General features: G+C 42.0%; 3 protein-coding genes across 3 annotated transcripts in view; 1 reads left to right on the top strand and 2 right to left on the bottom strand.

Annotated features, from left to right (window-relative positions):
• The window catches only part of DCAF13 (DDB1 and CUL4 associated factor 13), a 23,192-nt gene extending 17,894 nt beyond the window's left edge, over positions 1-5,298 (bottom strand). Inside the window, exons 1-4 of the mRNA XM_010709194.3 lie at positions 5,120-5,298; positions 3,501-3,700; positions 2,156-2,263; positions 273-362 (exon numbers count right to left, since the gene is read on the bottom strand). Of these exons, the coding sequence (XP_010707496.1) occupies positions 273-362; positions 2,156-2,263; positions 3,501-3,700; positions 5,120-5,189 (468 nt within the window). The 5' untranslated portion in view covers positions 5,190-5,298. The remainder of the gene's footprint in view (positions 1-272; positions 363-2,155; positions 2,264-3,500; positions 3,701-5,119) is intronic.
• SLC25A32 (solute carrier family 25 member 32) lies at positions 5,291-21,934 on the top strand. Its single transcript, XM_010709203.4, has 7 exons — positions 5,291-5,537; positions 8,528-8,678; positions 9,773-9,858; positions 10,930-11,090; positions 16,834-16,947; positions 17,530-17,675; positions 18,735-21,934. Exons 1-7 carry the CDS (start codon positions 5,363-5,365, stop codon positions 18,868-18,870), a joined length of 969 nt encoding a protein of 322 aa, XP_010707505.3. The 5' UTR covers positions 5,291-5,362; the 3' UTR covers positions 18,871-21,934.
• On the bottom strand, positions 21,932-26,513 carry CTHRC1 (collagen triple helix repeat containing 1). Its single transcript, XM_085221535.1, has 4 exons — positions 26,307-26,513; positions 24,031-24,252; positions 22,980-23,196; positions 21,932-22,370 (listed from the first exon to the last, which is right to left on the bottom strand). Exons 1-4 carry the CDS (start codon positions 26,412-26,414, stop codon positions 22,228-22,230), a joined length of 690 nt encoding a protein of 229 aa, XP_085077661.1. The 5' UTR covers positions 26,415-26,513; the 3' UTR covers positions 21,932-22,227.

Below are 26,513 nucleotides of genomic sequence, written 5' to 3'. Positions count from 1 at the left end.
CTGACCAGTTCCCAGGAGAGTAATGATTAGTAGAGACAGAACTGAGCAGTCTCTGCTAACATTTGAGATACTCCTCTCTAGTTAAACATAAAATACAATGAAATTTTGAAGGTACTTTAAAAGTGTCATTACAAAATTTGATGCCATCACTTTGCAACACACTATGATAACAGGTGATATCAACCTATTTTTCTTTTCTCCAAAAGCTAGATAAGAATTGGCTCAAGTTTAATTCAAAAGGAATGTGGGAAATCAATGCTTAGCTATACTACCTTTCCAAGAATTGTATGAATTGGTTCCTCTTCTTCTCCATATCCTGGGCTCTCCATTTTCCATTGCTTTACAGTTTTGTCATCACCAACCTAGAAAGAGTGAAGAAAGGATGCATTTTACAAAAACATATTCTGTTTTATTTCACCAGATGTCTGTGCAACTAAGTAAGAGGAACTTTGCAAACTAGAATGGATTACTAGATTTACAAAAATAAAGTGCTCTTTCTGTTCACCATTCACTTTTATACCTGCAAGAAAATTGGTTTCACTTGTCATAATATTTCATTAAGAACTCTTGATAAAATATATGGCCTGGCTGGGATAAAGTTAACATTCTTCACAGTAGTCCATATGGTGCCAGGCTTTGGATTTGTGGCAAGAACAGTGCTGACAGCACCTATGTTTTGTCTACTGCTGAACAGTGCTTGCACTGTTATTATCCTTGTCGCTCCCATCAGCAAATAGGCTAGAGTTAGGCAGGAAACTGCAAGAAGACTGGGGAGGAGGGGGAAAAAATGACAGCTGACCTGAACTGTCCAGAGGGGTATTCTGTGCTACGTAATATCAGCAATAAAAACTGGGGTAGTGGAATAAGAAAAGGTGAAAGATGTTGACTCCCAGGTGGCTGCTGCTTATAGACAGCCTGCCTGTGGAAGCAGTGGAGCAATTTCCTTTTTATTGCTTTTTAAGCAACAAAAAAAATTAAAACATTTAAGATTTTTAAACTAAGTTTTATTTAAACTATCTAAACATTGCCCCCCAAAAACCCTCTGTGATCTAGTTGTCACTGTGGATACTTTCCAACTATTAAAGGAGGTGTTTCCAGCATTGAATAGGAGAAAAAGTAACTAGTTCCTCTTTACAGCTTATGTCAGGCTACGTGTTGTGATTCTTAATCAGATGGCACCTTGAACTCCACATTATCTTTTGTGAATCATCTGATAAGCATTTAAACTGTTGCAAGGCACTCCAGTTCAGTTGCTCCAGTTGCATGTGCCTAACATCATGCTGCCTCTCACACTATGCCAACACAACCTTCCCCAACACTGCACAATGACCTGGGCCAGGGAAGCAGGCAAAAAAAGTTTACAAGTTTAACTTCCTCTTCTGACAGTGCTACTTCTGTTTGGTCCTCCCACCTCTCAATTTTCAGGAAGACTGATTGACAAAAAGATTCTAATTTGGAGTCGTTAAGAATTTCCTACAATTCCTAACATTGTTACTAGTGTCATAACCTGGTATCTACTTCAGAAGAGATAAATATGTAGTAGTTAAAATAGCTCTTGAGGGAGGAGGCAAGTGATTTCTTTTTTGTCAAGCTCAAAAGATAACACTGTAGAGTACTGAGGTTGTGTAAAGAAATTAATTGTATTTTTTCATCACAAAATTGTTCTAATGCAAACAGGAAGACTCACTACTTTCAGACAGCTTGCGTGCAACTCAATTAGATGAAGCTCATACAAATGAACAAAGCCTTACTCACATAACTTTACTGAACATAATTATCCAATGGAAGCCATCTTGAATTAGCTGCCTATCTAACGACAGGCTATAGAAATATTTAGAAAAGTAAATATTCATACATCTTCCAATAAATATACTTGTTGCTCTAACAAAAGCTAGTTTATTCAAAATGTAATTAGTTGGCCATTCTCTAGCAATTATTTCTATTTATTTCTTCCATAATCTTGAATTATACCCGTAACACAGCACCAAAAAGCATTTTCATCAGAAGCAATTGTCAGGTTCAGAGACAAATTGAATAAGATATAAATAGCTTCAGAATTAGTACTCGTTAAGTGTTGTATAGAAGAGAAGTTGCCTACTGGAAAACAAACAGTGAACAGGTGTTAGACTACATTAAGGAGAGACAATATACTTACAGTAAAGAATGATGTACCACAGAAACGAGCACACATGCCTCGAACAAAGCCTTCATGGGCTTGTAAAGCACGAATACACTGTCGTTTGGTCAAGTTCCAAATTCTAACCTGTTAAAAAAGCAAGAGTATTCTGTATGTTCTTAAGTTGTTTTTTTTTCCCCCCCCAACAGCCTGTAGCTCAAGTACAAGAGCTCACACATGCTGTAACAAACCAGCCATGCTGGCTTGGACAATGGCCAAATTTTATAGCATTGAAATTATTTATTCCCTTGTTGAAAAAGAAAATTCAGAAGTGCAGCTTCTCACTTCTTACCCCTCTAGACTATATGCTTACCTTATTTTTACATTCCCCTATTTTTGAACTAGAATTCTTGCTAAGAGACAACAGCAGTGATAATTTCAGCAAATATAACCTCTTTAAAGTGAAAAATACAAGGAAATAACCTCTGTAACAAATAAAGTGTTCTCAGTCCAGTTGCTGCAGTTCATTTTATACAGATGTCCAGCTTCCACAAATATTTCGGTTTGAGAAATTGGGCCCATTTAGAAAAAAAGAAACAGAGGAGCTCCATTTCCACATATCGTCAGCACTTAGTACTGCAGTTGCTCTACCAGCAGATGAGAAGTCTGGTTTCACATAAATATATTCCCCACCTCTTCAGAAAAAGTTAATCTCCCCTACAGCACCACAGGATGTGCATACGTTCTATAAGAGGCAGAAAGCAACCAGCTACCCAAAATACCTCTTTAAAATATACAAACCCTATCAAATGAAGAAGTGTGTGAGAGTACAGAGAAGACAGGCTATTCCCTCCCCCCTTGCAGCTGACTCTTGAAGTACCCGTGATTGCAATTTTTAATATTTATTTAAAATTTCAAGCAAATAAAGAGGCTTTTTGTTGTTATTGTTGTTGTTGTTTTTTAAAAAAACAATATGCTATACTATTCCACAAAGTTTTTGATTGTGTACCGCTTCCCATATCTTATCTGACTTCACGTAATCTTCTGACTGCAGCAGCTCACCTTCTTCGGAGGGGATGCAGGTGCAGAATAGGAAAAAAAACAATCACAGACTGCAAATATCCACATTCACAGCTGCTACTCACAGCTGAGAGCTGCTGCCTAAAGCTGTTTGAAACTCTGTATGCATTGGGAGGTCACAACCTACACCTTGAAGAACGCTGTCCCAAACTGGGCAAATTGCAGCTTCTGAAAGAAGGTCACATCTGAACAAAAGGTAATACCACAGCTAAAAAAAAAAAAAACCCACACACGAAATAGGGAGCATTTAAAAATGAAAGAGAAGAAACAGACCTTTTCATTGAAGTTTCTAACTACTGCTTACCTCTCCATCGCATGCTCCAGACAGCACTGTAGACAAACTCTTTGGGTGTTTGGCTATGCAATTAACTCCATCTCTGTGGCCATCGAGTGAGCTTAGAAAAGGTTTTGCGAACACCCGTTCCAGCTTTGTTGCATTCAGAGCTCTGATGTACTCACGTGCAACCTCAAATGGATGCAGTGCAGGGTCATAGTTTCTTGGAACTGCAAGAAGAGTAACACAGGCATAAGTAACGCAGTAAGAACTGTAGGTCAAGGTGAATTGAATTAGAAAGCTTTTCCTATTAACTTTCCTGCCAGGGAGGTAGTTTTTGGGACACTGAGATTTTTACACCCAATACTAAGGGCCACCCTGCGTTTGCTCACGCAGATACACCTGGTGAGAAACTGGGAAAGACAGCAGGTATGGACAGGGTGTTTCTGGTGCTACCTGCTCCATTCTGGTTTGTGCAAGAAGGCTGAAAGCACAATGGAACAAATGACACCAGATCATGCACCATAAAGTAATCCTTAGTTCAGCCTGCTGACTCCCAAAGGATATCTGACACACACTAAAACCTCTGAAATCTGATGAAATTGAATTGGTACCATCCTGTCACATGACAGAGAATTTGTTTTAACAGCTTACATACAGATCACACCAGGAAAATAAAGATATGTTAAGTTTCTGTCCCAGCTGGTGACTTTAATCTTTTTCAGTGTGTTAGTTACAAAGCCACAATAAAATAACTACGAATAGCTGCTATGATAGCATAGCCACTTATCTCTGAATCAACCCAACAACAAAGTACACACACTGTGAACTGCTATGGGCCTACCATCCCACTTAAGATGAGGCTATGTTTTATGCAGCCAAGATCATACTACGGCTTGGAAAAGACCTCAAGGATCATCAAGTTCCAACCTCCCTGCCACAGACAGGGCCACTGATCTCCAGATCTGGTACTATACCAGGCTGCCCAGGGCCCCATCCAACCTGATCTTGAACATCCACAACCTCTCTGAGCAACTGTGCCAGCACCTCACCACTCTCTCAGTTATAAAGTTCCCACTGACATCCGACCTAACCTTTCCTCCTTGAGCTTAAATCCATTCCCCCTTGTCCTATCACTATCTACCCGAGTAAAAAGCTGACTGCCCTCCTGTTTACATCCCCTTTTAAGTACTGGGAAATATGCTCCTTCTGACAAGGGCTGCTGGTTTTACACACTTGATTTCTGACAGTAAGGAGAAGCTGTGTCTCATTTTTAACACGTTAGAGGTGAAAAGGTGTGATCACGCAAGAACGGCGACAAATACCAGGAAAGCAGAGCACAGCAGGGCACGCTCATCGGCCAGGCCGGAGTCGTCTGAAGAGCACCAGTAAAACCAGCAAGACTGCCAATCTTAGTATAGGATGTACTACAGGATGAGGCGGCAGCAAAGAATCAGCAACAAGTACAAAACGTTCCTATGAGTAACCACACAGCACTGAGGGCGGCCCACGAAAACCACAACCGGGACGAGAAAGTGCCGCGAAGCGCTCCCACCCCCGCGGCCATAGGAGGAGCGCGGGAGCCCCCGAGCAGCGCGTGGCGGCCCAGCCGGGAGCCGCCCTCCCTCCATCTCTCCCTCCGCTCTCACCGCGCTGCAGATCCAGCTTCGTCTCCCGGACGTAGTCATCGGGATTGCGGCTCAGCACCTTCACCCGCATCCTCGCCGCCGAGCAGCACGCACACGGACACACGGGCACGCTCGCCCGCTTCCGCCCTCCACCCGACGGCTGCCTCCTTCCCCGCCACGTGACCGGAAGAGCCAGGCCCGCCGCTCTCGGCGCGGTCTCGCGAGACGCGGAGCGGCTCGGCGCCGAGATCACCGCCGCCGGGGATGAGCGCGGCGCCGGGTGCCCGGGGCCATGCGTGCGCCGTTGGGCCGCCGGCGTCGCCCGCGCGCTCCGTGCTGCGGCACGTGCAGCTGGAGAACCTGGCGGCCGGGCTGAGCGGCGGCGTCGTGTCCACGCTGGTGCTGCATCCGCTGGACCTGGTTAAGATCCGCTTCGCAGGTGAGGCCGGGCCGGAGGCTGTGAGATGCTGCGTGTCTAACGGGCGGAGCGTTCGGCCCGATCAGAGCTGCCCGGGCTTCTCGCTGTCACGGCCGCGGCAGGACGGTCTGTTGGTGGCTGGCGGCTCGTCCACGATCCGCCCTCAGGCGCAGCAGTTACGTTGTAGTCCTGTGGGTAACGGTGTCGTGTTGCTGGGCAGAGAACTCTGCCTTGCTGGCTGTTCCTTATGGAAACAGCTCGCCTGCACGGTGACATTGCTCTCATTATTCTCTTCTATAGAGATTTTGCCATATCTTTGGGTTGGTATCTTACATTCGCTTGTGGTTGTCAGAAATGAAATACTGTAGCATGGAACATACAAACACTGATGCAGTACGCTCTTGAGTGAATTCCAGAAGCGGGCCCATCTCCCTGTCTAGCTCTGAAGTACAGGGCCTGCAGCACAAAGCGTTGTGTTAGAGCAGCTCCCATGGAGGCAGCAGTGCTGACTGCAGTGCCAGCTGAGGCCGAGCTGACAGACAGCAGCAGCTCACCCTCTGGAGTAACTGAGGGCACAGAGAGGATGAAGCCAGATCTTCCTAGATGTGAATGGTGAGGGAACAGAGACGAGCTGGAGCATGGAAAATTCTAGTTTGTTATTAAGAAAAGTGATTTTTAACTATGGAAGTGATCCGATACTGGAAGAGGTTGCCCACAGAGGCTGTAGTCTTTTCAGCCTTGGAAACATTCAAGAACTAACTGCCATGCCCTGATGTAAGCAGATCTGTTTTGAAGAGAGTTGCATTAGATAACCACTGGAGGCCCCTTCTAACTTAAATTAGTCTGTGCTTATTGTAACGCTATAATGGTGTGGAAAGTACTGAGATAATGGCAAGGTAACAAAGTCTTTGTCTACAGCAAATGAGAATGAGCTCATATGCACCAGTCACAGAAATGAAGGAAAAGAACCACTTACTTTTGGAAAACCTCAAGGATCTCCAACAAGAGATGCCCTCACTTCCACTGCCAACCCTTAAATGAGATCTGGGAAGGGGTAGATCCTGGCTCCACCCCTTCTGGACATTCAGATGCATTGCATGCACCTGAGCTACCCTGGGTTGGCCCTGCCTGCCCACCAGGTGTTCACTGTTTCAGGCCGTGACTTAGCATTTCCACTACATGTTTATATGACGGTTTGGGTTTTTTCCTGATGTCTGCTTGTTAGGTTTTGGTTGGACTCATGAAGACTGTGAGATCTTAAGTCTGTGTCTTAATAGAATAGCTCCTGCATTGGTTGTTGATCGTTGGTAAAATAATTGATTGATGGACAGGTTTGCAACTATGTCTCTGATTTCCTACCTTGTTTAATGTGCATATAAGCCTGATTTAATGGCAGCATGGTTTAAAAAAAAAAACAAATTGCAAAGGTCTTTCAGAAAGGTCCAGTGCTACTCAGTAGGGGGGGAAAGGCTTTACATAGGTGAACTCCTGTTTATTTCAATGGAAACTACAACTGATGCAAAGAGCACAACAATAATATTTGATAGAGGAAATTCTCAGCTACAGAACACATTTTTCCAACATAATCACCACCATTATCTGTGCATGATGAACTTGTATGCCACCCCTATAAAAATCTGCACCAGTGCAGGTGATCCACTGTCACTGCTGAAACACACCACCTTACTGTGCTCACATCCACTGCGTGGTTTCCATAAATGTTCAGAAAGCATTGATGAATGTCAGCAGGTGCAATTTTTTTTTCACCTGGAGGAATTCAGATGGCACACCTTTGCTTCATACACACTTTTGTGTCAGACACCATTCTGTCAGACTGCCCCTCTGCTGCCATCTGTCACATGGCAACAACATATAGCAGAATGTGGTTGGGAAGGTTCAACCTCTGCTGCTGTACCGCCACCATCTGCCTCTGATGTCATGAGCCAACATAACCAAACAGGAATTACTTTTGGAGCCCTCAGTGTGTGTTTTAGGTTTCAGTGATTGTCAAGATACAGAGACCTTGTCACAGTACGCTCACAAAAAAACGATTTTATGTGTGCTGAAGTCTGTCAAAATATACAGGAGTAATGAATGCAGCGCTGAACAGAAAACATCTGAAATTAATGATTAATGTCTTGCTGGGGTATAGAAATGATGCTGACTGTAAAATTTCAATCTAACCTTCTGCCTATGTGAGGAGTAAAAGTGCCTGCAATTTACACTGTCGTCAATAATCAACAAATTGCCTTGCTGTTGTGACAGCAGCAACTGTCCTTACTGCTGTAAGTTGTGTGAACATCTGTGTTCTAAACAAAATCTGTCAAGCAAAGGTTTGCATTGTCTTTGTCTTGTTGGCAGTGACATTTTATGAATGTTTGGCCAATATTTGGTTATTAGGTAGAATTTTGTTTATTTGATGTTTTCCTGCGAATCAATACGAGAAAAGAAGAACATAAGAATTTATGCTGGAAGTAACCTTTGAGTGTTGGCAGAAACTGACTTCGGAGTCAATAACACATGACCTATTGGAAATACTTGGGACTTTATAGAACATTCACAAGAAGAAGATTTAACTTCAAGAACTATAATTTTGGAGTTTCCCAAACTTGTAATAGAAACTTGTTCTCAAAGAGCCCATGCAAATCACTTGAAATATGATAGGAAATTCTTGGCGTGCTAAGAAGAAGAGGACAGAAAACTACAGGTCAAAGCAGTTGCTCTGCAAAAAAGCCCATCAGTGCAGTTAGTCTTCTCAAACTGATGAGAACTTTCCTCCTGCAGAGCTTAGAAGCTCTTTTGTTTTTTCTTCCTTCTTTCACGTTCTCTAAGACTAGAATTACTGAAGCAGTAAATCCCACATTGTGCGTGCTTTTAAAATACAGCTGACGAATGAAATATTTACATTGGCTTGCAGCATTGTTTGGAGGCCGTGTGCTGTGGGGTGGCTTTTACACGGTTGAGCCACTTGCTTCCTGCAATGTTTTTTCATTGTAATTTCTTTCTTTCAGTGAGTGATGGATTGGAGCTGAGGCCAAAATACAATGGGATTCTCCACTGTATGACCACTGTCTGGAAGCGTGAAGGACTACGAGGCTTGTACCAAGGGGTAACTCCCAACATGGTGGGAGCAGGGGCTTCCTGGGGACTTTATTTTTTCTTGTAAGTAGAACTGTGTCAGATCCCGTGCAATGTCATGATAAGATATAAACAGCACCTTTCTAAACAGATATAAAAATGGGCTAGATGGCTTAGAAACTTGCAGTCCTCTTAGTATGTCCAGGCCTGTTACCCGTCGTTATGACTTGCTGTTTCATAATGTGAACAGTTGGAGTCAGAGACCTGTTACTTTGTCAAGTACAGTGCATTCCCCTCGATGCTGTGAACACACTAAGAACTTCAGAGATGGTGACATCATTTGTGGAGAGTCCTTTAAAACTTCAAATAAACTGTGCTTAAAAGGTCATGAAAAAAAAGAACCTGAACTGGTATGTTAAGAATCAAAGAACATGATTAGGTTCTTTACTAAAGCTGAATAGTCAACTGTTTGTTGTTTTTTTTTTTTTTAATAATTTTGACAGTTTTTTCCATTGTTTTTGTTGATGTGTTTTGCTTATAAGGACCATTCTCAAATATTTAGTATTTTCTACTCCAGTAGCTAACTGATCTGATTGACTGCTGGTCACTATTAACTGAAACATTTCTGAGAATGATTGTTTGGCATCCTTCTGCAAAGCTCACATGTCAGTTGTGTAGACTCAGCTATTGTTGGACTTCAGTCCTCAAGCTTCACTGTGAGCTCCTATCGACAGTTCAGCTCCTTCAGTGCCTAGTGACACTTTTCAAGCTACAGATGTTGGAAATCAGATCAAGAGATGAAAGCTCAGTGAAATTAGAAAGTAAATAACTACAAGTGTTGGTTTTAATAAAAAGAAGACTGTCTAGTCTAGTTTTTTAGAAGTTAATTCTTGAGACCAAGTAGCTGTTTCAAGATCTAGTCCCACTGATTCCTTCAGTAGTACTTGATCAATTTAAATATGTATTGCTATGGTTCAAATAGTAAATGAATTCTTCAATTCATCAAGCAAACAATGATAGTTAGCTTAAAAATCCTTTCCAAGGTTATCTATCACCTAATGTTTTTCTGATGGTAAGTTTTGCTTTGGTGGGTTGTTTATTTTTTTGTTAGTTTGGTTTGGCTTTGTTTTTTAGTTTGTTTTTACCTTTACCAAAATATATCTTATAACTGTGAGCAGTTACAATGCCATCAAAGCTTATAAGAAGGAAGGGAAGCTGGAAAGTCTCACTGCAACCGAACACCTGGTGTCAGCTGCAGAGGCAGGTGAGTTAAATGCAAAAAAGATTAATGTTTTCTTCTGGCCTGTCCATATGCTGCTCTTTCTCTTTGTGTGTCAGTGTTGGTTTTACTCCAGGTGGCAGGTGTAAGTGTTTTGAGTCCAAATGCTTATTGTCTGTAAATAAATTAATGATGTCTGGAATGAATGGATAGTTAACTGTGGTCCTTCAGTTTTGTTCAGAAGTAGCAGTTGTTAAGATACCTTCTGGTCTTGTTTTCATTATACATAAAGCTTGAGTTTTTTTCCATATTTAGTACAACTCTGAGTCCCTAACCATAACTATTTAAATGAGCTGTTATTAGATTGTTAACTCATTAAACATGAAGCGCTTAGATTTGGAAAAGAGAAGGCTTATTGAAATTAGAAATGAATTTGTCATAGATATTTTGAAAATCTTTATGTAAGTTCTAAGTTTTCTTAGAAACTAGATCCAAAATAAAAGTACAATTTTACTCATCATGACTTTTAATACTTTGTTTCTAACACACCTTATTGTGCATGCTTCTGTGTAGGCATTTTAGAAGACTTTTTATTAGGTGCTATAGCAGTCGTTTACTGTTGAAATACACTGTTCAAATGTATGTTGTATTTCAGTAGTCTTTGTAGCTACAAGAAGTAGCTTGTATAAACCTATCAATACAATTAAGTAAATTTCTCATAACTGAGCTGTCCATTGAATTTTGAATAATTGTATATATGAAGATTAATTCAAATAAGAAAGCATAATGAAAATACTGAGGTTTCCTATCTAGTACAGATGGCACTACTGACTGTGGAACAGTGAAGCAAAAAAGAGCATATGCTGAGAATGTAAAAAAAGCTATGTGCTCTATAGAAGTACTCTCTGCATCAGTAGTTCACACTTGGTTTTGAGCTTTGAAGGCAGAGCGAGAAAACAACAGTGTGCCTAAACTTTGCCTCTTAGGAGTAATATGAGTAGTCTTGAAGGATAAGTAGTTTTGTCATTGTAGAAGCCTGTGTTACATTGAACTGAACAAACTGGGACAAGCTTTGGCATGGACAAAATGATCAGTCTAACTTCCATCTGTTCTCAGGAGCCATGACTCTCTGTATTACAAACCCAATATGGGTAACGAAGACGCGACTTGTATTACAGTATGACGCTGGTGTTGATCCATCAAAGCGACAGTACGCAGGAATGTCTGATGCTCTTGTGAAGATATACAAGACAGAGGGCATACGTGGCTTGTATAAGGTAATAGCATTTAAGAAAAACTCAAGGATTGACTGGCACCAGTCAGTAGTGCTGTGAAGCTTGCACATACTTGTCTCAGAAAAACCTGCAAGTCATTTTCGTACCAGCTTATTTTTATTCTTAGTCAAAGCAAAGATTACATAAAAAGGCTTAATCTTACAAGAAGCAATTACAGCATTGAAAGGTAGGAAATCATTGAAGAATAGAGTGTAAGTTTTATGTCTAAGCCATCTTCTGAAAATACTGAAATGAGGGTAAACTACAAGCTGCTTTTTAATTGTTTAAAGGCTTCTCATAACTAGGATTTGGATAAAGAGGGCAGCCATAATCAAACCTATACTGCTTCTAGTGTTTTCTTTCATTTCATCTCTTATCTTTGTTTTTCTGACATCTTGTACAATATAACATGACTAAAGTACTTGCTAATGTTTGTCTACAATGGACAGTTTCACAACTGCTCATTTGCCCCCCAGTTATTTAGGTCTGTAATCTGTCATCTCAAGATGCGTAAAATTTGCAGACTTCTAAATATGTTTTGCATATGTGTGGGTTTTTTTGTTCCCTTTAATTTAGGGAAACAGATGGCAACTGGATTTGGACTTTTTGCCTCTTTCTTCCTTCAGGCCATTACATCAAGATGCATTCATCAGTCCCTGGAAGGTGTGAAGAAACCTATTTCAGTTCAGTCTGGCTCTTCTCTTGCAAGTAGTGCTATAGAACAAGAACACTATCTCTTAAGAATTGTCCTGATTACTGAGCATCAACTTCTATTTGCAGTGAAAAATATAGGCTGAAGTTTTCAATCGCCATGAGTTGCAGGAGATGTAATGCAGATGAATGTCTTCTTTTTCCTCATGACCTTAATTTCAGGAAGAGTTCGTTATAGCAGATAAGGAAAATGGCACTGCAAATTGGAAATAAAATCTTGAAATAGTTGCTTTCTGATGCATTTGAGATCAGTTTTCCAAAGAATGGTGTTGTCCTCCAAGCAATTCCATATCTTGCTCTCTGTTGTACTGCTGCTGGTCTGAGCAGCTGTTGTTTGTCCTTTGTGGCAAAGCCTAGTAATGTAAAGCTGTATCAGTCTTTCTTGTAGTGATCAGTGCTGTCTGTTAGGTATTGTTTGTTTATTAAACTGTAGTTTAAGTGAAGTTGTGCTTCTTGAACTTGGGCTGGATTTGTAGAGAGATAGAAGCCTTTCTTTCACTGGTCATCCCAGTAATCTAGTCAGAGATCTTCCACACCCTCCATCCATAGGCTTTGTCCTTTGGCCTCCATCCCTGAGACAGCTGGGGTCAGAGCTGCTCTGCTGCATCCAAGCCGGGAAAAAGAAAAAAAATCCACCTTGGGGTTATGCAATTTGAAGATGCCTAATAGATCTGTTGAAGATCTGAGCTCTGAAAAGTACTTTGCCTCACAAAGTTGAATGTCATGCAGCCATCAGCACGTGTTGCTCTTCAAGTCTAAGGCACAAGAGGTCAAAGATTTTAAAACAGTCCTAAGACTGTAGGAGTTTGCACTTTGGGAAAAACATAAAATATCCTTGAGCTCTGGACAAATTGGTAGCTGTCTGGCGTAGCCTGACTACTGTAACATCAGATGGTAATATTGTCCTTGGCCTCCATGCTTCTTTATTTGTGTTTTCAGTCTCATTCTTTTTCATTGGTGATGTAGAGGCCACAGTTAGAGCAAAGCTTATAGAAAACAGTAACAAAAATGGGAAATGCGAAAAGTTTAAGGAGATTTAAAATATAGCATCATCAAGACTGAGAATAACAATGCAGTGTGCTAAGAACAGCCAAAGAAATCCTAGCAGTGCTATATGCTCATTACCAAGTGAAAATAGGAATATTGGACACTTCTGTTGGACAGTTTAACCTCTGGTAGGCAAGATTATATTCTCTGAGGATAAAGTATTTTTTCCAGTCTAAATGTCTAAAACACTTCTCTATTTTGCCATTTTTTTCGCTATTTTCCTCCTTGCAAATGTGAAGTTTGTAAGCTAAGTGACCTCCTATTTCTTTGTTTTTGCGTATAGCAAAGTCCATTGGGATCTGATCATCTTGCATTTAAATGTAGTTCAGAGAGAAGAACTTTCCATAAAATATGCTATCATTCTTTGCCTTGAAAGAATCAAGATGGCATAAGGACATAATGGCATTCTTCCAGAATCTTTCTGCACAAGTTGTCAGAGCAGGGCACTCTAGTACTGCTGGTCTTTGGTACTGAGAACCCAACTGAAGATGGTGCTACACAGATTGCAAGGGGAATTTGCTACATTTCCTCTAAACATATAGCAGAAGCTGCTCTGGCATGAGTTTTCACAAGCACTTCAGGCAGTGTTCTGAGTATTTCATCACTTTTTTCCCTGCTTTTATCAAGAAGCACAGGCTTTGCTCTATGCATTTGCCTAGGTTCTTTTTCTTTTTGGCAATGACATCTGAAATGCAAACCAACTGGATGCTTTTCTTTTGTTCTGGATCTTCCACACTTACATTTGTTTAAAGACATATTTTTTTAATCCATATCATTAATTGTTCAGAGTTAAATGCTTTACCATTTCCATGTCTGATAACATATTTAATTTTGTCCAGTCATCTAATCCTCCAAAATGGAATTCAAGCAGGACTTCTTTGAGCAAATATTGACTTTGTCAAGCTCTTATGGAAAAACTCTTTTAAATATATGTTTCGACTATTAAAAATAATAAATATATTAAGACATATGATTTTTCTTTAAATTATCTTCACTTTACAGTCATACTGTAGATAAAAACTAAATGGCAAACTTTCATGGAAAAAGAAGGTATTTGTGTGAAATTCCAAAAATAAGAAAATTGAGTAGGATTGTCATTCCAAAACTTTCCTAGACAAATATTTAATTAATGAGAAAAAATCAGTTTTGCCTTGAAACATTTTTCCCTAGGAACACATTGACTCAAATTCCTCCTTCTTTATGATCAACAGAACCCTCTGTCAGTTCTTATTTTGCTGAAGCTGATTGGCAGACAGTTGTCTCACTTGTCCTTCCTGTCTGTTTTAATACTGGCCTACCATTAAAGGTTCTTCAGTGTTTGAAAGTTTTCCCCAGCACCGCAAGACTTGGAGCGTGCTGGTATTCATTTAGCAAATGTCATCAGTAGATACTCTAGGACTCTTGGGAGCAAGTTATTCAGATTTGCTGGCATAAATTTAAGAGTTGAGCACTCTTAAGTGTTGTTTAACATTCTTCTCTTGTTAGTGGGGAAAATTTTACCTAATTCCCCTATGATATACATCATTCTAATGCTTTCCAAGTAGAAAGCAATTATTTTCTCTGTCATACAACATTTTTACTGTAATAATGAGTATACAGTTAGGAAGATTTTTCCTTGCTATCACTACAGCATTTCATACTGTTCATACCTCTGCTGACCCAGAAGATTTTTTCTTTGGTACTGTCAATAAGTTTGTTCTTTGTCTGTTTCTCCTGTTACTTGTTTTTGTTTGTTTGTTTGTTTTTGTTTTTGTAATAAATTATTATTTATTACCAGTGAATTTTCTTTCTGATCCAGGTTTTCTGAAAACCAAAGTTGTCCTTTCTCATCTGTTGTGTCCTTTACCTTCACAGAATTCTATGATTACGCTCACAGTTGACAGAAGATTTTCGGTTTGATTCCACATGTTCGCATTTGGGGAACTATTTTGTTTCTTTTTTTCAATTTTTTACATAGCGATATGCGACTTTTGTTAGCCCTCAATTCATTTCATTGGTTTGTGGTTCCTGACAGTTTATGACCATTGTTTTCTACTGTGAGAAGAAACTATTCCTCATCTATTAAATAGAAGCCCTAAGAATCAATACCTGAATGACTATAATATCTTGAAGAAATGTATAGCTTTCAGAGAGCTAATCTCTGAAGTGATAGAGGCTCTGTATGATTTCTATGCCTGCTGTTGTTTTTGCTGTGTTTTAATTTTTCTTTAAGTTAGGGGTGTATGACTAATTTATCTTTTTGTCTTGATACACAACGGACATTCCAATGGACCAGGAATGCTTCCCTTCTCTTCCTCCAAGTTTAGTAATATGTTCATTTGTCTGCATTCAGTGTTCTTTGCTTCCAGTTTAATCTAATGTAGATATTTGTGTCCAGACATATATTTTATATTGCTCTATCTTTCCCAATTGGGTCATGGAAAATAAGATAAAACTGCTCAACACCAGCATTTTTTGAGAAGTTTTGGTTCTTTGACTCCTTTAACCCACGTTTTGATCATTCGTCCTATTATAAATTTTCCCTTTGCAACAGTTTTCAGCAAGCTTTTGGCTTGTATAAATCGTTTCCAGTCAAGATGATTAATTCCCTATTTATTTGCATTTTTCCAATATAAGGCCCAACTTTCCCAAAAGAGAATGCTTCTCAGAAGCCATGCAACTGTCAGCTCATTTTCAACTTATCTCCTCTTGCTCCTGAAGAAACTCATGCCTTGTACCTGTAGAGACACTTCCAACAGTACCTGTTTTCCACCTTCACTTCAACTTTTTTGAAGGCAAAGGTTTCTGTAAATTTCTGTGCTATACTCTGACTGTCCATTACTGCTCCTTAGAAGTGTGCAGCATTTCCCATTGGTTTAAGAAGGAAGCTGTGGAGAGGCCCGATGGCGGCTGCAGCTCCTCACAGGGAGCGGAGGGGCAGCGCTGAGCTCTGCTCTGTGCGACAGCGCCAGGGCCCGAGGGAACGGCATGGAGCTGCGTCAGGGGAGGGGCGGGTGGGGGTCAGGGACAGGGTCTGCACCAGAGGGCGGTGGGCACGGAACGGGCTGCCCAGGGCAGTGGGCACGGCCCCGAGTGCCGGAGTTCAGGGAGCGTTTGGGCAGCGCTGTCAGACACCGGGTTTGGATTTGGGGTGGTCCTGTGCCAAGACAGGAGTTGGATTTGATGATCCTTGTGGGTCTCCTACAACTTCTGTGGTTCTGTGATTTGTTCTTACAGTTTGTTCTGTTGGGTTGCTTTGGGATATGCTATGAGCAGGGTGAGGAATGACTCAAACTGATCATCTGAATTGTAGATTTATTTTTTAATGTAAATCATCTGTAAAACCATGTATGAGTTAACTTTCCATCTGTGCCCTTCGACCCTTTGCTGCGTGTGTATGTATTTTAGAGATTTATATATATATATATATAAAAGTCGATGTATATATATTATCAACACAAGTACATATCTATCTCTAGGACTTGATCACAAGAGTTCTTGTACCTCTGCTCATGATAGCCTTCCTCACACCACTTCCTTTGCACCGATACACTTCCTTCACACCCGCTTCTGTAAATGCCCAGTCAGGCTCAATGGGGAATTAAACAGCTTACTGCTGTTTGAGCCCCCTGGAAGGGGGGCAGGAACTCTGCAGCACATTAGCTAAAATGCAGCTTGGTTGTATTCTTAGGTTCCTCGTCCAAATTATCATCTATTTTTTTTAAGACTTGTGCTTGTGCTCTGTTAGGTGGAGTTCTTAGGCCACTTGTTTTGTCTTGTTCGCTCATTAAGTAACTTACCCTGTGTGTCACCTGGAGAAAAGTAACATTTATTACACTTTTGATGCCTGCCTTCAAGAATATCAACCAAGCACAGCAACAGTTGTGCAGTCTGTTTTTAATGGAATGGTAGACATTTGTATGTGCATAAAATGAACTCTGTCATGTTATATACTTCTTCTGGATTGCTATTCAATCTTGCTTTATTCTTTTTTTTTTTTTTTCTTTAGGGATTTGTTCCTGGTTTGTTTGGAACTTCACATGGAGCACTTCAGTTCATGGCATATGAGGATTTGAAACAGAGATACAACAAATACAGAAACAGAGTGTCAGATACAAAATTGGTAAAATTATTAATAATAAAAATATGTCGTGGCATGGGAACAGGTAGAGATTTATTCCATTCAGTTAGATCATAGAACAGTCAAGTTCATAAAGTATTGATATATTAATTGAAATGTGGAATATATGAAAATAATGATTTGTCAATTTTGGAACAAGCGACTGGTTAGTTCTGTATTTCTCTAGAGAAATCACCTTATTTTGGCAAGCGTTCTAGAGAATTTTGAGGAGAAGAATGGGTTTTGGAAAACAGTGGAATCGTAGGTAGTCTTTTTAAACAGTTGCCCTACTATGTAGGACTACATAGGAGCAAACTGAGTGAAGATACTGCTGCTTTTGGAACACCTGACACACTTTTCTAGAAGTGTTTTGCTTGATAGGAGTGAGAAGGCAAAACATATATTTTACAATTGGTTACCTGAAGCACTCTAGACAGTAAATATTGTCAATTTCTTAAAGAAGTTTGTTGTAAAGGGGAAAAAAGTATTGTTTAGTTAATATACTTAAAAATCAAAGAAGATTTTGGAAAATTGTCTATTTTAAGCCATGGTTAAGGTAAGCTTGTTCATTTTTGTTGGTTTTAGAACACTGCAGAATACATAATGATGGCAGCTGTATCCAAAATATTTGCTGTAACAGCAACGTATCCCTATCAAGTTGTACGGGCTCGTCTTCAAGATCAGCATAATAGATACTCTGGTGTGTTAGATGTGATCCGCAGGACATGGAGGTAGGCATACAGAATTATAAGTTTGTCTGGAAAAGTGAGCCTTGCAGAATCACCATGTTTACTGCCTTCCATGCTGAATAGCTATCTGTATGAAGCCATTATGTGGAATATGCTACTAATAGCTATTATCTAAAACTGAAGAGGTATTTGATGGTCAGTGCTGGCTTGCAGGGTTCTGTTTTTTGATCTGCCTCTTCATCATCTTCCCCAACAAATTTTGCTTACGGAGTAGCAAGGTTAAAAAACCAACATTGAGTTGGCTGCTTTGTGGTTTGTAAAGTAGTTAAGTCTCATTAACTCATTATGAAATCAACAAACGCGGCCTAGGTCACCAAGGAGAGCAGTACCTTGCATACCCAAGCATTTTCCACGATCTCCTTTGACTGCTCATCATTCTGGATGTACCAGAGCTCTGCGAAACTGGAAAAAAGTGAACTGAAATGAGAAATCTTTGAAACACTCTAATACCCCTAACAATGAATACTGTGGTTCAAACTGGGAGAAGTTGGATTCTCATGTATTGGCCAGTGGATTCAAAATGCTGGAGGGGGTGCTTTAGTTCTCTAAAAATGAGTGCTGACTTCAGCAGCTGACTTAACTTCGTTGTGTTCTCCCTCAGCTCCCTTGCTGTTAAATGACTCAAAACCATAACGCCCTTCAGTCCTGTTGGCTTCACTGAATTTAAATCTGCAAATGTTTTTTGGAACTGCAGAAATTTAAAGTTATTTCAACCATTTCTTGTGGTATGAAGAAAGATAGTATAGCATCCTATTTAAAGAATTCATTTAAAAAAAAGACAAAACAACAGCAGAATCACCAGCCAAACCATAAGCTGAACAACTCATCTACAGAATATTACTGTATGTTCAGAAAAGAAAGTGAGATTTGATATAATGACCCTTTAAGCACTTCAGTAAGAAACTGTTCTGAAATGATTATTCTTACCCTGAAGTACGTCTCCTTCAGTGAGAGAGAGCGAGAGAAAAACACCAAGCTTTGTTTTATGTCTGATTTTTATTTAAAATATATTAAAGTAAATGCTTTTCTCTGTCTTTAAAGGAAAGAAGGAATTCATGGATTTTACAAAGGAATTGTCCCCAATGTGATCAGAGTGACTCCTGCGTGCTGCATTACCTTTGTAGTTTATGAAAATGTGTCAGGTTTTCTACTTGGTTTTAGAAAAGAAAATAACTAAAGTTAAAAGTTTCTATTCATAAAAAATATATCAATATATCTTTATTTTTTTATATTTATGATCTGGAAGATAGTTACTTCAGCAGCCTATTTTGATGCTGTGAATTGGTCTGGTATTTCGAGGAAAGAATTCTGAGGTAGCGAAACCCTGCCTACATCTCTTCTGCTGAGGGTGCCTGTGTTGCTGCATTCCTCTCCCTCTGAATCAGCAGCGTCTGCTCAAAACAGATGTCTGCAACTGTGAAGACATTGTGACTGGGTGAAGGCAGCTGTGCAGCATTTCAGCTCATCCTGGCCTGCCTGGAATAATGGACTAATCTGCTGAATAATGGACAGGTCTCAAGATATAAATTGGTCAATTGTGCTACAGAAAACTTCATATAAAAGCAATTCCTGTGTCTGAACTTTTTTAAGTCTTTATCTGAGTCTCATAAAGAAAATATGCATGTAACTGCTTACAACAGTGTCCTCAGAATCCATTTCTGTTACTTGTAAGATCGGTCATCCGACACAAAAAATGCAGCCTCAGTGGGGTGCAATTTGGAAACGCAGACTGTTCTGTAAAATGGTCAGCTGTCCATTCCTGGTTTTCAGTAATTGCAAATTGAAATCCACTTCTTGTTTCATACCAAGACAGGCTTGCAGTGTGGTTTTTGGCTTGTTTTTAACACCAGACCAAAGTCTGTTGTGCACATTGTTGGCAACTTAGTTCATTTGATTTCTCACCACCCCACCCTCCTCAGCCACGGCTCCATGACTGGTACATCTGACTAAATATTGCTTATTTGAAAGAAGGCTTACTTTAAAAAAAAAATAACGATCCAAGTAATTCATTAGTGATGCAGTTTTAAAGCAACTTTGTTAAAGACTGGTCTTTGAAAAAAAAAAAAAAAATCCATAGGTTTTCTAAAAACTTTGTGCACAAGGCTTTCTTAAAAAAACAATGACTTTTGATTTAGTCTCAGAAGTGATTAAGACTATTGCTAATACAACAGTAAGCTGAATTACAGTATCTTTCAGTATGGTTGAATAATAATGTTTATTTTTATTCCAATAATTGCTGACAGAGAGGTGTTTTTTGGAGACTTGGGTTTATCTGTTGTAGTTCATCATTGAGGAAATAATTTACTGAGCATAACATTTGCTTTCTACAGTCAGTATGAAGGAGTATCAGATATTATCAACTGAGAAGGAAAGAAGCTAGCAAATATTTTCAACAGGTGAGGGGGAATAATGAGTTTTATATGAAGCAGAGAACATTATCATCTAGCTAAACATTTCAATAACCACTTAGAGAAGTTATTTTACAGAAGGCTAACCCAGAGCAGAAATAAGGCTATTTATTATATATATTTTTTTTTTTAATTAAAAAGAGTTGGTTTTACTCCAGTTAAATTTGAAAGTCTCCAAACCTGCTCGGTATTTTGAATCTCAGTTCAGCAATCTGGTTGCTTGTTTCTGTTGATACCATTGCCGTGCTTTGGGTGTGCTTTTTTTTTTTTTTTTTCTTTTTTTTTTTTAGTAATACACCTTCTCCTCCCCAGTTCCATCCTCTCTGCTGTTACAGTTGATAATATATTGTTACCTCATCTGAAAAAGCATGACTGGCTTTTTTTTTTTTTTTTTTTAATTAAAGCTTCCATTGACATTTAGATGAAAATCAAAATTTACCAAAAATTTACTGTGTAAATTAACAGTCTTAATAGCTACTACTTTCTTTTGCCTTTGGAAAGCTTTTACATGGTTTCTGTGTTTTCTATTATGCAGGGTCCAAAATATATAGTGAATAAACCATAAAAAAAAGTAATAAAAGAAGTCATGCACTTACTTCCCTGGAATAGTGTGTTCCAGACCTAAACAGGACTTGAGATCCAGGATAAGCATAAAGACAGGTCACTAAGACATACACAATTGGCTACTGTCTGCTGACTAACATACAGTAAATTCACAATATGGCTTAGCTTATAGTGTCTGTGTTCAGATACCTTGAAAACTATCTTCCCAACCAATGAAACAGTGACAGTTTTTCAGAGACAAAGAGCAGCTGTGCAAGGTGCTGGCCTGCAGTAGCATCGCACGTACCACACGTAAGCTCACGCTGACGAAAACCTGAATGCTCTCTTACCTGCAGGTGTGTTCCTCTAGCATTTTAAAGGTGCAGATGAACTAGCAATTTAAGACATGGCTGGGGAAAGTTTTATAACCTGTTCAGAAGAAAAGCTAGGATTTAGTATCAAGCAGCTAAAATAAATTCATCTCTCAAGATTTAATGCTTTTCCATTTAGTTTCTGGACAAGGTATATTTCTGCATGTTATACATGCTTTTTGTTTTTCTATTGCATTTATGTGAAATTGATTTTGTAATGTAAACACGATTATATTTTCCCTTTAGAATCTGCACTTTTTTATGATTTGAGTATATCACTTATTGTGTGCACTAACTCCAAGACACACCATGGTCAGTGCTGCCACTCCTCATTTCTCCTCCCCTTTGCAGTCACATATCTGCAACATCATTCTTTCAGCTGAGCAGTCTGCTTTAGGAAAGCCAAGGCATTTCAGCCTACCTTACTTCTGTTTCTTCCAAACCACTTTACATATCCAGCTTTCACACCAAAGTGATTGTGCATATCTGACAGGCTAAACTCAGGACAACTATTTGCTGGGGAAATGAAACCTGAGTTTTGGAACTGTAAAAATACTCATTTTTTTGCATAGATGATTAATAGATGTTTGCACTGAAATCTAGTCTCTCAAGTGCAGGAGGGAAGTAAAGCTTGGATAATCTGGTTTTACTTAGTTGTTCAGACAATATTTAACACTTACCAATCGTCACCAAGGTGCCAGTTAAGTCATAGGAGGTTACTGGGAGACATAAGACTTTAATAGCAGAGTATCCATTTCCACATTCTTTCACAGGAGCAGATGTTACGGGTATACATTTCACAAACTAGCGCCAAGACCTGTACTTATGTACAACTCTGAAGTCTTCTAAAACAAGTGTGTACCATAGTACCGTGTCAAATACCTTAAAGTTTGCTGACAATAAAATACCTTGGATGTTATTTTTATGGAAAAGGTCTTCTTTATTTGATACAAAAAATTACACTTAACTCTTAAAAATGGTGGTGGTATATTTTCATATATCAAAAAGGGATATGAAACGTTAATGAAGTTGGTTCTTATATTCTAAAATGATTATTCTTAAAAGCCTCTGCAATGTGCAAAAAAAAGGTTAGACAAACACTACAGGTGCAGAGTTCGCTGCCTTTTAGACAAAAATCTGCATCCAACTCTAAATAACTTTTGTAGAAAATTGTACAAAATAAAAATAGGGATTATAAAAAAGGAGGGAGACTTATTTCGGCAGTTCTTCAATGATGATACGGGAGACTGAATTCCATCCAGTAGAAGCATCTCCCCTGGGGTAGTCGGAGCAAGTCCCAACCCAAATGGCAATGTCCACCAAGCCGGCGTTGATCCCTTCACACAGACCTTCCACTGGTGAGACACAGATGCCACGTCACCACGGCAGACACAAACACTTTTGGACACAAGTACTTCACAAAAGTTCATTGCAAGCTCGTGCTACATAATAACATTTTTTGGAGAAAGAAAAATCTAAAAAATTAGATTTCATGAAGTCATTATACATTATGGGGAGTAAAAGGGCTTTTTGCAGCTGGACACTTGCTTCACAATTCCTTAGCTATGTTCTGAGAGCAAAATACAGCTTAAACCACTGATGTGATGGGGGAAAGTATTCATAACCATAAGCCTGCTAAAGTAACGCAACACTTGGTTTTATAAATACTTCTCAGAGCATAAGTATCAACCAGCAGAAACTATCAGCATTTCTAAAGTGCCAGACATAAGCACCATGAAAAATAAGACAGTATAAAAGTACTGATTAATAAATAATTCTAATACTGTTAATCTTTATAGTCAGTTGTGACAAGCAGATTAAGAGAAGCTGGTGCTAACTGGCCACTCTTCTGCCTTTTCTTGGCATCCTTTGGCTTCCTACAGCAGACATGCACTGTGCGTTCAGTACCTGGGTCTGCTACCAGCCTCTCACCCATTCTATTCATGCATTGTTGGCACACGTACCTGAGGAGGTTCGGTGTATGTTGATAGTAGAATTCAGCTCTGGACTGCCTTGATCTAAATATATTATGGCTTCGATGGGAAGCGGCCCGGCGCATTCTGCTCCATTGAAAGTGAAGTACCAGCGCTGACAACAGGCACTTCGGCACTTCAGTCGGAGCGATCCACTGAAAAGGACTCTGAGAGCACTGTTGGAGCGCATCTTTGTGAACGTACATTCCTAGAAGGGACAAAAACATTTTGGTAGCAAACTCTGACTTTGAACCTACTCCCTAGAATCGCTTTCAAAATGTTTTAGTTCCTTCTCTCTGTGGGGAAAAAAAAAAAAAAAAGTCTGAAAAATACTCTGTGATGCAAATATGCAAATCAGAAATTGCACCTCATAGCTGATAATGGAGAAGGGGGATCATGAGAATTCTTAATTTTATTTGGGTAATACCTGTAGTTACGTTGGTAACTGTGTCACCTTCTGGGGGCTTAGGTAAGGAGATATGAGCTGTCTGAAAGCTGCGCTCAAGTTCTTGTATGAGTGGACAGTACAGTTTCTGTCTGTGATACCACAACCCCTGGACTTCATAATGCTCACAAGATTTGTCTTGGTTAAAAAAAACAAAAAAGGACTAAAGGAACTACTTAAACCCAGATTAAAACTTTAAAGTAAAGAAATAGTTTCAGGTTTTAAGAGGGTGCTAGTCTGTCTTCAGAATGCTGAATCTCCCTTATGACTGCAGAGGTGAAACCTTCTCCCCGCCCCCCCCCCGGACAGACGGAGGTGCTTGATAGGGCTGCTTTCAGCCCTGCGGTCACAGACCTAACCCTACTCAGACACCACAGCCCCATCATTCTTTCGGAATGCTACTACAGAAACTGACAAGTGGGCACATCGCTGCTGAACACAGCTGAGATGGACCTGAAGCAAAGAACCTGAGGAGTTCACCCTCACATTTCAAAAAAGGCTGCAACAGGAAACATACCAGGAGCTGTACGGCATTTATGTTACCCTGCCACAATTTCAGATCTTAAAGCTTCCGCGGTATTGCTGGAGCCAGCTTACCGCTATTTTCCCCAGGTCTATGCCGTAGTTCAGCGCACTCCACGAGCACTGCTTGAAGTTGGGCGTCCAGGACTCCTCAATGCTCTCCCGCATGCACTCACCCTTTTCTCCTTTGGGCCCGTCCCGCCCCGGGATTCCCGGTGTCCCCGGGATCCCGTTGGTTCCAGGGCTCCCGTCCCGCCCGGGGACGCCGCTGGGGCCCTGCAGGCAGACGCCGTTGTACTGAAAGAGAGGGCAGAGCTTGCTGAGCAGACAAGCAAAACGCAAACAACAAAAGTACAAAAGAAACCCTGCTGTGATAGAATCATAGAATATCCCAAGAGTAGGCAGGGACCCAGAGGGATCACTGAGTTCAACTCCCAGCTCCTCACAGGACCACCCCAAATCCAAACCCAGTGTCTGAGAGCGCTGCCCAAACGCTCCCTGAACTCCGGCACTCGGGGCCATGCCCACTGCCCTGGGCAGCCCGTTCCGTGCCCACCGCCCTCTGGTGCAGACCCTGTCCCTGACCCCCACCCGCCCCTCCCCTGACGCAGCTCCATGCCGTTCCCTCGGGCCCTGGCGCTGTCACACAGAGCAGAGCTCAGCGCTGCCCCTCCGCTCCCTGTGAGGAGCTGCAGCCGCCATCGGGCCTCCCCTCAGCTTCTCTGCTCTGGGCTGCACAAACACAGCGGCCTCAGTGCTCCTCGTACATCTCGCCCTCCAGACCCATCCCATGTCTGTAGCCTCCTTTGGACACTCTGATAGTTTTGTCAGTGCAGGCGGTGCCCAAACCTGCACACAGTGCTCAAGGTGAGGCCGCAGAGAGCAGAGTAGGAACAGCTAATGGCTTACTTCCAGATGATTGAGAAAATAGTTCCAGTAGAGGAAACAGACCGGCAAGAAATGGTGCTATGCTGGCCCTGATTCCCATCCATCTCTTTCCCCCCATTCCAAAAGCAGTGCTCAAGTCACTGCCCGGCCCCGCACTGACAGCTTTCCCCGTGGCTCTCTGGGAACCTCCTTACTTAGGGGCTGTTGATTTTGTCCTGCACTTAGGTGCAAGACCAGCATGGCCACTGAAGGCCTGGCAGCAGCACAATAACACAATTTGACAAGGCAAATTCTCAGCTACTTTTCAACACAGCACCACCACTTGCTGTGCATTTTCACCTGCAGTGAACAAGAGCCTGCATGCTGTGCTTGTAAACACCTGCACCAGCAGAGGTGACCCACTGCAACACATCACCCACCACCTCACCATGCTCACATCCACCGCTTGGTCCCCAGAAACATTCAGCAAATGCCACTGAGTGCTCTTTTTCCACATGGAGGAAATGGAGGAACTCAGTGGCACACCGTTGCTTCATACACACTTTCATGTCAGACACCATTCTGTCAGACTGCCCTCTGCCATCTGTCACACAGCAGTAACACATAACGGGATACTGACAGGAAGGTTTAGCCTCTACTGCCATAGCACAACATCCACCTCCGACGCCGTGGAGGCATTACTTGCGGATCAAAACGCCGCCAATGCATTCCCTCATCCCACAGCACGGTCTGGCCGCGTCGCCCCAGCCTCCCTACGCGCATCTGCCCGCAGCCCCACTTCACGCGGCACGGAGAGCCGCCAACGCGCCGCGCGGCCGCCAGGGGTCAGGGCCGGGCCGAGCCGAGCCGCGGTAGGAGCTGTCAGCGCGGTGCCTCGCTTCCCTGCAAGAGCCGCGCCGCTCCGCCTGCGGGACCCTCCCGCCGCTCAGCCTCTGCGGCGGCCCGGCTCCGCACGCCGTTCCGCTCCCACGGCGAAAACGAAGCGCTGTGCGGCGGGTTAACACAGCGGCGCTCCCCGCGCTGCCCAGCGCCGCCCGGGGGGTCCGAGCGGAACGCGGTTCCTGTTGGCGGTGAGCGGTAGCCTCGCGGCTCCCGGCGGCGGCCCCACGTCAGCGTCCCACATTCCGAGGGCCGGAAAATCCCCCTCCTCCCTTCTGCCCCTGAGGTGGGGCGGGCCCGGCGCTCAGGTGTCCGGTTGCAGCGGAGCTGCGGTGGGCTTGGAAGCAGAGACGGCGGACGCGGAGGGATGCGACGACGCCGCTGCGAGCGGGCGGCCCTCCGCTCCTTTCTCCGCTCGCAGCTGGCTGTGGGTTCAGCGCTCCAGCCCTCGAGTAACGGAGCGGCTGAGGGACCCCCGAACCTCCCCAACCCCCTCCCCCCCCTGCCTTCCGCGGCCCCGGCTCCGCCCGAACGGCCGCCGGCCGAGCAGAACAGCCCCGCGCCCGCCGTCCCGCTCCGCTCACCGCTTCCAGCACCTCCCGCGGCCGCGCCGCTCGCTGTTTGCCCCGCGGGCTGTCGGCGAGGCCCGGGCCCAGCAGCAGCGCCAGGAGCAGCAGCGGGGCGCGGCGCATGGCGGGGCCCGGCCGTACCTCTCCGCCGTCGGCGATGAATGAGGCTTTCACGGCCCCGTGCCCCGCTCCCTCCCCCGGGGCCGGCGCGTTCCACCCGCA

The sequence above is a fragment of the Meleagris gallopavo genome, chromosome 3 (genome assembly GCF_905368555.1).
Source record: "Meleagris gallopavo chromosome 3, MGAL_WU_HG_1.1, whole genome shotgun sequence".
In the NCBI taxonomy this organism is placed as follows: Eukaryota; Metazoa; Chordata; class Aves; order Galliformes; family Phasianidae; genus Meleagris; species Meleagris gallopavo.
The sequence above is the reverse complement of the archived record's forward strand: the minus strand, read 5'-3'. Positions and strand labels throughout refer to the sequence as shown.

Excerpts from the sequence above, each read along its gene's own strand:
- SLC25A32 (XM_010709203.4), top strand. The coding sequence starts at position 5,363 with ATGAGCGCGGCGCCGGGTGCCCGGGGCCATGCGTGCGCCGTTGGGCCG. Across the intron at positions 9,859-10,929 it reads GGTGTCAGCTGCAGAGGCAG|GAGCCATGACTCTCTGTATT; the intron begins GTGAGTTAAATG and ends ATCTGTTCTCAG. Across the intron at positions 17,676-18,734 it reads GTGATCCGCAGGACATGGAG|GAAAGAAGGAATTCATGGAT; the intron begins GTAGGCATACAG and ends CTGTCTTTAAAG.
- CTHRC1 (XM_085221535.1), bottom strand. The coding sequence starts at position 26,414 with ATGCGCCGCGCCCCGCTGCTGCTCCTGGCGCTGCTGCTGGGCCCGGGC. Across the intron at positions 24,253-26,306 it reads CGCGGGAGGTGCTGGAAGCG|TACAACGGCGTCTGCCTGCA; the intron begins GTGAGCGGAGCG and ends CCTCTCTTTCAG. Across the intron at positions 23,197-24,030 it reads TAGACCTGGGGAAAATAGCG|GAATGTACGTTCACAAAGAT; the intron begins GTAAGCTGGCTC and ends TGTCCCTTCTAG.